An 11,872-nucleotide genomic window follows, 5' to 3' on the forward strand; every position below is an offset into this window, starting at 1 on the left:
ATTACAGTGGGTGTGGCCTAATTGCAGAAGGAGTGTAATGAGGGGGTTCCTAAAGTCCTGAAGGAGTGGGGTCGGAGAATGACTTATCGTAGAAGGAGTGGGATTATTGCATTTCCTAGACCTACGGATTCGTTTTTAGTTTTAAGTTTTACAAAAGATGGTGGCAACTGACACCAGTCAGGCTCTGTGGGCCATTCAGCAGCATCATCAGACTGACTGCTAATTCTTCTGCTGACTCTTTAGATGTGCCACCTCTTGTCAAGACACAATTTTTTCATAGGGAACCTTAGTTAATAGTAAGGTCGTCATCACGAGTGTTCCAGTTCGCCCTTATTGGGGTCTGAAATGTTGCTCTCTGTGTATACCTAGCTCTGTGCATGCCTTTATGTTTCAGCAGTGTCTATCCTCTACACTGTGCTGCCTGTGAGTCTGCTGCCCCTGCCTTTCTGCACCCCTGCGCCCACCCTCCACAGGACCCATTGCACCTTTGTAACTCCAGCCCATCTGCACACTCTGTTCTGCATCAGTATCAGCTATCTTCTTTAGCACCGCAGCTCCCTGTATCACTCCTTCCACATCTGGTCCATCTACCTCCCTCCGCAGCACTCTTTGTCCTCCAACCAGCCTTTATTCAAAGGCGTCCATGGAATTCCGTTTTTAGTGGGCGCTCTACATAGAAACTCCCACTTTCTGCAAGTGTGGAGGCTTGTGGTGGTAGGCACACGTGCTCACACGTATGCAATAAAAATATTCCCTCATAAGGCGCAATAAGAAAACCTTGGAAGGAAGAACAATTACAGATGTAGGAAAATACTAACGCTTCCACGGATGTGTAACTCAGAACATAAAGACACCTTTATGGGAGCCAGGAATGAGACCAGTTGAGAAGGGAGAGGGTGCAATGCTGCACTGAATGTCAATCTAGCTCATGAGATGACATCAAGAGGACCAGGAAATCAGTGGGTTTGGGGTTTTGTGGAGAGAAGCGCTGGGAAAGATACTTTTGTCAGATGTTTGGAATTCTTGCTTGTCTCTCTCCTTTCTCTAGACACCCTTTGAGAGGGGCGAGGGGTCTAAGGAGGCACATCTGGTTGAGCAGGAAGAAGGGAGAGGTGCAAAGGGAAGTAGCTTTGGCAAGGGAAGAGCTATGTTGCAGAGGTGCCAGGGGTGCAACGCGAAATACAATGTTCCATGAGATCAATGTGCGACAAGTGAACGGACGGGTGTGCAAAGAAGAAAGGGTGTAGAGGTGCTGTTGTATGGCATGGGTCGCAATGGAACAAAGATGGTACTGGTGCCCAAGATGGGCAGAGAAAGAAATAGAGCTGAGGGCGGACAATAAAACTATTTTAAAAGTGTGGATAAATAGTGGGCATAGTGGAGTGGGGTTACTGGAGTAATGGAGTTGTGTGGCTGGCTTAAGAGGAAGGTGGCGTGTGTACAGCTGCGAAAGAGGAGTGTGTACAGGTGGTGTGGGGACGCGTTCTGTAGGAGGTGCAGTGGTGGCGAAGGGATTGTGGGTTGGTAATATGATGCAGCGTGCCCATGGTGAATACTTGTCCATGAAGAGGTGCTTAACAGGATGCAGACTTGCAGAGAGGTGTATATGGGTAGAGGTGAGGTGAGCATTAGTGGGGTGCAGAGATGGGAGGACTGCAGAGAGAGTAGGATGCCCAGGTGGAGGAGGGTTTCAGGAGATGAGAAGAATCCAGAGGGCACGGTTGTTAAAATGAGGAGGGTACCTGGTGGGCGCTTGGCAGGAGTCTCTGGACGGTGGCAGACAGCTGTCCTGCACCAACTGCAAAAAACAGAGAGATCACAAGCATCCCATTAAATTTGTACAAAACAAGCACCCCATCCCCAAACCACAAGAAAACAATCATATATTCCTAGCAAAAGAAAGCCGCCACTCCATCCAAATCCTGTAGGAAATAACTCGACCAGAAACAGCCCATCCCTCGCCCCTTCTCCATCACAGATCTTTCCCAAGAACTTACTGTTCTAGTGACTGTCTTTGAGATATCTATCCTGACACATCTCTCCCCTCTTTGGGAGACAGCCTGTCTCCACAGGATCAGCATGGATCTTTCCCGTTGTATGTAATGCTCTCTACGTCACACATCTAGGAGGCCGCCTGAGCTGCAGTAAACTTGAGTTGTGTTTGTCTGTGAGAGCTTCCACGATGGGGGGAGGTGGCAAGAAACCGGCTGATGCGTCTATACTCACAGAGCTGCTCAAGACGGTCAACAGTTGCCTCCCTGTTTGGGCATCGCCATCTTAAAGACCTGCCTCGTGTAAGTCAAGGAGCTTGTAGGCATGTGAGTAAATGAGCTTGTAGGCAAGGTAGTAACACAACAACTACCAAGGCGCCATGGGACAGTGGCACTGAGGAGTCCTCAAAACACAACTAATGTCTGTCACCATCTCTGGACTCTAGCGTCAACCCTAAACTAACATCTTCTCTTCTGTGCATAGCTGCATAATTGTTCACCATAGACCAGCGTTTCCCAAACTGTGGGCCGCGGACCCCCAGGGGTCCGTGACACATTCCCAGGGGGTCCGCGGACTGGAGTGCCTTTGAGTCAACTATTTTTAAATATTAAGCATACACGCACTGTGAATGACAGCGCTGGGGCGGCTGGACCAAAATAAATCGGGCCAATCACCATTTCAGCTTAGGCCGGGGAAGCTGAAGGGTGATTGGCTTATTATTTTATAGCCGCGCACGCTCATGCACGCTTGCACAGCAGTGCGTCTTCCCTCGCGTCTGCAGCCAGCCCAGGAGCATTTTGCCGCCCAATGCCCTGTCTCCGCTTTCGGCTCTCTAAATACCAGCATTCCGGCACCTCGGACCACTACTAGAGCACGTGAGTGTTTATTTCGTAATTTTTTTAAAAATTTTACATTTACAGCTGTTGGGCAAGGCCAGGGGAATTAGGACGCCGTGATTATTTAGGCCGGGTGTACCAGTCGCGCAACACCTATTGGAATCACGTTGTGGGTGTCGGCCCTCAGCCCGGGATGAGACTTCACCCGAGCACTTCACAGGTATTTAAAAGCCCATTTGCACGTTAATGAGGCCTTACTGTTGTTTCACCCCTTCTAAGAGCCCCGCAGCTCCAGGGTCGGCTTCAGGGCGGTGCGACCTGGGTCCGTGTTTGAAAGTTTATTATGATTTTGAAGCACCTTCTTTCCGCCGCAATTACCAGGCCTCACATAAATGTCAAGATAACTCCTGTGATTAATTATCTTCCTGGAGAGAGATCAGCATTTTGTATAGTTGAGGTTTTGACTTCTGTGAAGTTAGTGCAGAGGGTTAATATGCCTGCTGCAAAGAACGTGTGCCAAGTAGATTACAGAGTGGGTATGATAAACAGATCAAATATTACTGATTTCAAAAGAGACATCCTTTTGTTACTTGCAATTTATAACTTAAATTCCTAATATAGAATAGTGAGCTATTAACTTTCATCCTGCACTGCATACACACTGCAAAGTATACAATATTAAAACATTGATTAATGTTGCAAAAAGGGTTAATTTGGCTAGAAATCGATTCTTATTATTAAAGAAAACTCCCAACTATGCTGTTTCTTTTTCGACTCTTGAGTTTGTGCTTCTCCACACCAAGCACTCTTAAACTATACTGCCTACCAGTATGGATGACATGTGACTCCTACACTTTCAGTCCTTTGGCTTATGTAATATTTCCTATACACTGATTTACACACGTATGATTGATTTTCTCTGTGTAATTTGTGTGTGATGCAAAGTGCTCGGACACCCGGGCCTACACTGGTATTAATTCAATGCATCTGAGAGTGTGTGGTTATGGAGACTTGGTCACTGTTAAAGGGTGCTAGTGAGAGAATCCGTGGTGGAGGTGGTCATTGGGGTGGCGTCAACAAACATTGTCGCACAGGGCGCCACCAGCACTAAAGCCGGCCCTGTGCAGCTCCACTCTGCTGTTTGCTAAACTAGATTCAGCCCCCCCCCAAATTTTTTCTTAGCCGCCTGCCCCCCACGAAATTTGGCTCTAGTTGCGCCTCCGGTACTTACTAAATACATTACAATTTGGTTGGAATTGTCCCACCTCTGGGTAAGCCCTGTTTGCGCAGTGATTGGGTGGTATTCACTGCGTATGTAATTACCAGGTATGTTAAATATTGCACCCTTCTTAAAATTTAGGACGGTCAAACCTGCCGTAAACTTACAGGGGAAAAGTGTGCTATTTATAGTACCAAAGTACCACAGTCTGCATGTTAGTCTCCAAAAACTCAAAACAGATGCTATTTATCGTGCCCCATTTTTCTTGCTTGATTTAAATTTCGTCTCAGATTGAGGATAGTAACAAATAAGGTTTTATTCCGGGCAGATTTGGAAAAAAGGCCTCTCAGACGTTCCAGCAGGTCAAGCTGCTGGCGGATTCTGCCCTCTCTCATTAAATCTGTTTGAGAGGGTTCTGTTTCTAGCTTCTGATCACTCAGTCTGGGCTTGGTGACCATTTCCGTATGCCTGGTAACTTGTACCTATTTGCGCTTTATGACTTGTCTGCTTGCTCCTCAGTCAGTATCTGTGCAATGTGTACAGACTGCTATTGTGCTGCTGCTCTCAAAGTCTGTTTACTTTAATGTTGGCATATTCATGCACTCCTTTTGTAGAATGTTAGAGTGATATTATCATGATCTGAATATTTGAAACACAGTAAATCTGCAGGCGCAGGGCAGCTCAGTGTTTTAGTGTTACAAGTGAAATGACTAGCTGCTAGCACGAAAATGTAATATGCATTTGGTTAAAACGCTATTCTGGCTGGAAAAGTAAAACGCGACAGAAAAAACTTGGCAATTAATATGGTCTGATAAATGAATTGTTTCTTATGCTTTGAAGCAGTTAACTTAGCCTGTCTTGTTGCTCAAATTGGTGTATTTTCTGGTATTTATGTTTCCCTCATCTTCATTGCTTTATTTTGCTTGTGAGCAAGCGTCATTCATAGTCACTGAAATGTCACTCATAATTACACTGTATTTATGACAATATCTCACACCGCAATCTGAAACCTTGGCAGCTATGATTTAGCAGCAGCCTTTCTATAATTCTTCTCATGTGTGACGAGTGATCAGCTTGTGTGCTAGTAGCAGTGACATTATGGTTTATTCCCGCCGACAGGGTTGGTTTCATGAAAAGTGTGGCTGCAAGTGTAGTCCACTCCAAATTATTGCATTGATTTTAAAATGGTTTATTTTAAAATGGTTTCTTCATGGCACATTATGCAATCAATGCGTGTAAATAATTTTTGCATATTTTCCAAGATAAAATAATAAAAGCTTTAGTAATGCAAGTATTTGTTTGGTGTGTACTTGTTTGTGTATTTTTTGCGAATTATTGTTTTAATTTTTTTAAATTTAAATTGTAAAAATTGCTTGGGGGTCCCCGGACTCCAGTAGTGATTCAGTGGGGGTCCTCAGGAGTCAAGAGTTTGGGAACCACTGCCATAGACAGTATGATTGTGTGTCACTTTGGGCTGGAAGATAGACCATGTTTGCCATCAACTTACAGACAGCCTTTGCAGCGCTTACACCAGTGTAGATAATCTGTATTGTAAGTGCTTGGCACAAGCAGCTCGGAGTAGTTTTTGGACCCATTAAGCCTAAGCTCTAGTGAGCGGAGACTTGGAAGCTGAGATGAGGGGGTGGCGTTACGTGGGATGGTGCCACCTCACAAGTAGAGAGTGACTTGGACATTAGTCACTCACTAGCAGAATCCTTGGGACTGGTGAGGGGCTTGTGTTATAATTTATGGGAAAAACCGGTCGGCCATATTGCTACCGGCCCTAATTTGGGATGGTTCCTGGGTCTTGGATGGAAGTACTGATTGTGAGTTACCTCATTTCTGTCTCGAGCAGGGGAAGAAAGCCCCCGGAAATGACGAGGCACACACAGGTCTGCCAGAAGCCCTCATGAGAACTCAAACATTGAAAGGCCTTCTTCAACCACCCCTTTATTCTACTTGCTCGCCTCTTTCCAGGAAGAAAGGGGGCTTCATAAGACCGGTGTAGTTAGCTCTCCTGGACACTCAAGGGATCATTTCCCCTCATGTGCCTTCCTATGAACAACAGGGGAGGAGAGCGACTGGACTAGCCTCGAGGCCACTCTCAATCATACTCCAGGTGCCCACTCGCCCGGTGGCAAATCCATCCCGTGACTCGCAGTGAGCTCTGCCTACAGCCTCAGGGACTGAGCTCTGGTCAGTGAAAGTCGGGAGTTAGACAAATGGGTAAGGCTAATTACAGGTGAGTAACCAACCTATGTTGCTCAAGTCCCTCCTGTTAATGTTCATCAACCATTTATTTTTGGACTTTGCGTTTTGTGGCCGAATCTTTTTATGGCCTCTCCTTTTTGAGGCCTCTCCTTTCTCTTCTGATTTTCTTTACACTTCACCGCTCCGTTTACCTTCTCAGGTTACAGACACTAGCTTCATGTCATACACAAGAATGCCAGTTTAACCAACCTGTGGACTCCTTGCATGGACATCCTTTGGACGAATATCTGTCGTTACTACGCATTCCGTTGCAACGCATGCCTTTTCCACGCATGCGTTACAACGGAATGTTTTTTCTACGCTTTGCCTTTACCTCGATTTTTGCATTAAATGAGGCCATTAGTTGCTCGGTGATATTACATTTGAATGCTGTCACATTTCACACCCTGTGATCCTGTGCATCGGAATCTGCATAGGACAGGCTGAGTCTTCAGAAGCGTCACCACTGTCGACAAGTGCGGTGACAGGGGCTGTGCTGTGCCTTGCCTTCCACTTAAGAGACTGATGCGTCATGTCTCCTCGCTTCTCGTGAGAAGCTTAGGAATGGAGTGCGACCGACTGAACCCTACTGGGAGGACCTTCGTCGCCATACATCTTTCAGAATAGCCCACGCCTCTCCACGCAATAACAAACACCACTTTAGTGTTATGAAGCGATATATAAATACACATGCAGTACAGTAGGGTACAGTACCTCTCTTGGAAGCGTCTGGAGCTCTCGGTTCTCCTGCAGAGTCCTTGCGAAGCTGCCAGCCGTGCGCTGCGGTCGTCTCCGAGTGACACACCGGTGGGGAGATGTTCTTGTGAGGCGAGGTCTCTCTTGGGGCAGCCATAACTAACCGCAGCAGGGGGTTGGTGTCCGAGCCGTCATCTCTGCACACTGTGAACAGCAGAATGCAGGGTCACCGCACAATTACTTGAAAAGGTGTGCACGTGTGCATGTACTGGCAGGGGAGGGTAAAAGGGCAGGGGGTGGCAGGAAAAACTCGGGGTTCTCACTTCCCCCAGTGTGGCACTCACAGCATCTACACGTAGCCGCAACCTATACGCTCTGTGGGTCGGGGGATAGCTCTGCTGTGTAAGGCCTGGGCCTGTAAGATCTATGTGATCAGCAAATACCTTTCATATTCCTGTCTGAGGCAGATCTTGCAAGATCTGTGTAACTTGAGGGATAACTCTGCTGTCTAAGGCCTAAGCTTGCAACATCTGCATAACTTCAGTAATAGCTCGGCTGTCTGATGCCTGAACCTATGGAATCTGTATATCATCAGTGATAGCTCTGTTGTCTAAGGCTCTGCTGTTTTTAGGCAAACTTGCCCAGGTTTGTCAGATATGTTTTAGGCATGTAACCTTTCACTTAAAAAAAATAGATGATAATTAAGGTTTGGAAATCCATATTAGGACTTTCCACATAGTCCCTGATTCTGAGTTATGCGCAGAGGCAATTACTGCATGGCAGGGTAAAAAGTACACGCATATACAAACCCACCTGATTGCGAGTTAACAACTGCATGTGGTATGTATTGCATGCTAAATACCACATCTGTTGTCCACATGCACTATTTGTCTGTCGCATGTGTTATTTATTGCATGCAACATTTACTACATTCGAAGAACAACAGCTGTTAAATAACACCTAATTACAAGTATGAAAGGTCATTGATTATCAGTGGAAAATACCACCTTAAAATTCCTTCAGTCAAAAGCAGGTGGGAAAAATTCCTGCAAGTGTAGAGAATGAAAGAAAAGCTATAAAATAATACAAAAAATTAAGATCAACGCAATAATTAAAAAAAAAAAAAATACAGTAAATGCACTGTTTGAGCTAAAACAATTAAATTACACACACATACAGACAGGACCTGAACTACAGAACAGGCCTGGACAGGTGAAGCTCTCATAGGTTGCTTGCAGATCATACTTCCATTCCACTGTACACCCCCATCAATTTAACCAATATATCATTTAATGCCAAATCCATGTTCTGCTACAATAAGCCATACTGAAAATGGATGGAAACCAGCCACCAATCAATTACCTCAATTGGTGTAGCAACACAAGAGAGCCCGGATTTACACACTAAAGCTGGACCCCACGAGTTAGCTTGAGATCCACAGGATATACAGGCTCGACATGGGCACCGTACAAAAGATATTTTCATTGATGCGGGCCCCCTGGAGTCCAACTTAAGGTTCCACTGTATCCCCCCTTTCGGACCATGCTAGCAGGGCTGCACTTCTCTGCTACAGGCAATGCAAGGAAACCCAGTAGGATTGGTACCTGGCATTTCTTAGTCAACCTTCAGCAAAATACTCTGCTGAATGCTTTGCAGAGTGAGTGGGCACCATTAGCAGCTCTCCTTGAATACTCACACAGGCAATACCAGCATGGCAAATATTCATGTTTTAGCAGGATTTACAGACATTTTAGGGTTAATTGGCAGCACTCATGAATACCGGTGGGACCATCATAGACAGAACTAGTATAGTGCGACCGCAAGATGAAGCACACTATTACGGTGCAAAAGCTGGGTGATAAGGACCTGTGTACACTGCACTGCTGTTAGCTGCCCTGGATCAAACCACAATTCCATGATCCTGCGGAGAAGGAACCTTAGCCATACTGTGGTGGCACATCACTCAACACACTGGGCAGACAAATCATCACTTCATCATCAAGATTACACAGTATTTTGATTGTTGAAGTCCAAACTCAATACATCTCCACAGTACCATTAGAGAGTTGTTAGCCCCTACGGTACATACATGGATCAGAGTGAATATGTGTAACAAATTAGATCTGTCACTCTTCACAATGATGATGATTCTCAGCCAAGTCAACTTTTTAGTAACTACATGCACTACCTTTACACCTCCTATGTCTTTTACCTTGGAGTTACTCCGACCTCGAGACCCTCTTTCACATCTTCCACTATATACATGTTGACGATGGTCATCAGTTTTTCTTCCCACATCTTGACGTAGCGTTGAGGTGGAAAACTACTACCAGTTGCCATGCTTTAGCGCTTGAGCTTGGCAACTCACTGAAGTGCCTTGCATGTCAAGGTTGGAAACCTGTTTTGAATGTGCTCAATATCAGATGGAAATGTTGATGGTCATGGACCTGCAGCTCAGGATCCGCAAACTTGTACTTCCCTTCACTGTTGGGGTCAACGATAGAAATGTGTCAGTGATGAGTGAGCGATATCGGAGGATGGCAATGGATTCTGTTTGTCTTGTTTCAACGTACTTCTTCCACACAAAAGGAATGCATGCGTACTCCCACACAGCAAGGAGTTGTTGGTTTACTCTGGGAATGTACTGGAATCCTTCTCTGCGATGCTGTGGCTGTTCCTGCTCTATAGGAATTTATTTTCTCACTCCAGGAAATTTCAACGTCAGAAAATAAAGACTTCCTGATGTTTTGTGCATGTGCAACTTATCAGAAGTCATTAAGCTCTACTGTTTTGTCTTCATTGGCCAAATCATATTTATTGAAAGGTCTTAATCATGGAAAGTAATTTTACACACAGTTGGAGAACATAATATGAAGTGCATGGGAAGGTCTAGCATTTTGTGAATCAAATATACAGTCATAAATCTCTGCATTATATAGGTGTATGGAGATTTAAACTTTCAGTGAATCAAACCCACACTGTCTTTTTAAAGTCGGTGGGAGCTGATGGATTTCCAGTGTCTTAGCCCCACTGTAGTAATGAAAGGGGCAGTACTGCTCTCTGGAGTTAGACTCAGTCCATTAGGATCTGTGAACCCTGAGGGATGCCTCGGATGCATCAAAGAAGACTCTGTACAAAAAACAGGAGTGTTCAGTTGTCTCTGGCATGTCCCTGCAAAATCTTTGCAATTTGAGGGATTGTTTTACAGTTTAAGGCATCTAAGAAATGTGAGTGATAGGTCTGTTGTGTAAGACCTTGGCTTCTGAAATTTACGTAACAGGAGCAAAAGATCAGCTGTCTAGGATTTGAGCCTGTACATCTGGAATAAACTGATATATATTTATTTTACATCTTTTTGGACCGCGAGATGGTCCTCAGCTTGCAGAATTTGTGCAACTTGCAGAAAATTCTACTAGCTTGCACTGTTGATGTTATTGGACAGAGTGAGACCCAGGTTCTAAAAGTGCGAGATGCCCAGTTTCCCTGAATTATTTTCCTCAATTGATTAATGTGGTTTCTGACTTTTATCATCCACTTGCTTATCTGCAGACACTAGGCATAATAACAATTATGGATCTGCATCACAGCAGCTCTAAGAGTCGGTTGGCTAAGGATATACCGCCTACCCTTCTTTGAGCTGCTTATCCTACTGTGTGGAGATACTTGGGGGAAATCTACACACTATTTACTGCATTCGTCGAGGAAATGATATTCCAGGTAGTGCCTACAAGCTGCTACTCCAAAACTAAAAAAAATAAAAACATTGGAGCCTAAGGTGGTTCCCCAGGAAATAATGCCTTTTTTGCATGTACGAAATCCTTCTGACAATACCTTTTGTGAGCCTTGTACCTGCAGGTGTATGATTTATACCACTTTCATTTTTAACTAGTCACCCCAGAATCTGTCCCTGGCCTGGCCTCTGGATGACCTGGGAACCTGGGGTCCCAAAGAGCCATTGGTTGTGGCTTGCCAGCAGGTACACCTTCTCTTCTCTAGGAAAGCGAGCCACCCATACAATGAGTTGATCTTTCATGTCTTCACTCCATGGACATTTGGCACTATTCCCCAAGCACAGAAAAATGAAAGATTGTCCCAAAATCCTCTGGTATTCATTGAATACATATTCCAGCCAGTGATTTGGGTCACTTTCTGCATTGAGAAGTCTTTGACTGTGAGATGACCTTGGTCATGAGTGGCAGAGAAGTTAGAAAATGTAGACTGTGAGGTGAGGATTGGAGCCTCAAATGAAGACAAAGCCCCTGCCTCCTGCCTATCCTGACATCCGAGGACCACTAGGCTGAATTAAAAGAGATACAAAGATGGGCCCCTGAAAATTCTAGATGAGGGCAAGGCTGGTGCCTACTCCATCACCAGTAGGACCACCTAGTACCCCATCTCCCTGACAGGGAGAACCTACATTTGCCTTCGCCTGTCTTGAAACGTGGAGTAAGAGAGACGCAGGTTTACATTTAGAAATACAGCATCAGGAAGATGTACATTTGTCAACGATGGAAATAATACCGACTGCAGGTACCACAATGCACCGATTCAGCAGTACGGTGGTTCACTTTCGGTGCAGATGGAATGTGGCATCCTCTTTTACTCCTCTCCAGCTGGTGGGACCTATGCATACTTGAGATGCCTGGGCTTCAGGTGTCCAATGCCCTCATTCAGGTTAATTAGGAGACAATCGTTTCACACCCTTTCTTCTTCTGCATATGTTACATGGGAGCATGCAGAAGCTGAGTGTGGGCTGTATGTAACTGGGTAAACCGCCTTTCCCCAGGCTGTCCTTGCTTCTCACAAGACTCTTCTAGTTTTACAACCCAGACACACACTCTGAAATTAACATATGGCTGCCTGCTCTGGCATTGCTTTT

At 45.2% G+C, this 11,872-nt stretch overlaps 1 protein-coding gene across 1 annotated transcript in view; it reads right to left on the reverse strand.

Annotated features, from left to right (window-relative positions):
* Positions 1 to 7,150, reverse strand: part of HEATR9 (HEAT repeat containing 9) — a 237,439-nt gene extending 230,289 nt beyond the window's left edge. The window contains exons 1-2 of the mRNA XM_085614945.1: positions 7,012 to 7,150; positions 1,743 to 1,798 (exon numbers count right to left, since the gene is read on the reverse strand). Coding sequence (XP_085471071.1) covers positions 1,743 to 1,798; positions 7,012 to 7,150 — 195 coding nt within the window. The remainder of the gene's footprint in view (positions 1 to 1,742; positions 1,799 to 7,011) is intronic.
* Positions 7,151 to 11,872: the final 4,722 nt, after the last annotated feature.

Source organism: Triturus cristatus, chromosome 7 (genome assembly GCF_964204655.1).
Source record: "Triturus cristatus chromosome 7, aTriCri1.1, whole genome shotgun sequence".
In the NCBI taxonomy this organism is placed as follows: Eukaryota; Metazoa; Chordata; class Amphibia; order Caudata; family Salamandridae; genus Triturus; species Triturus cristatus.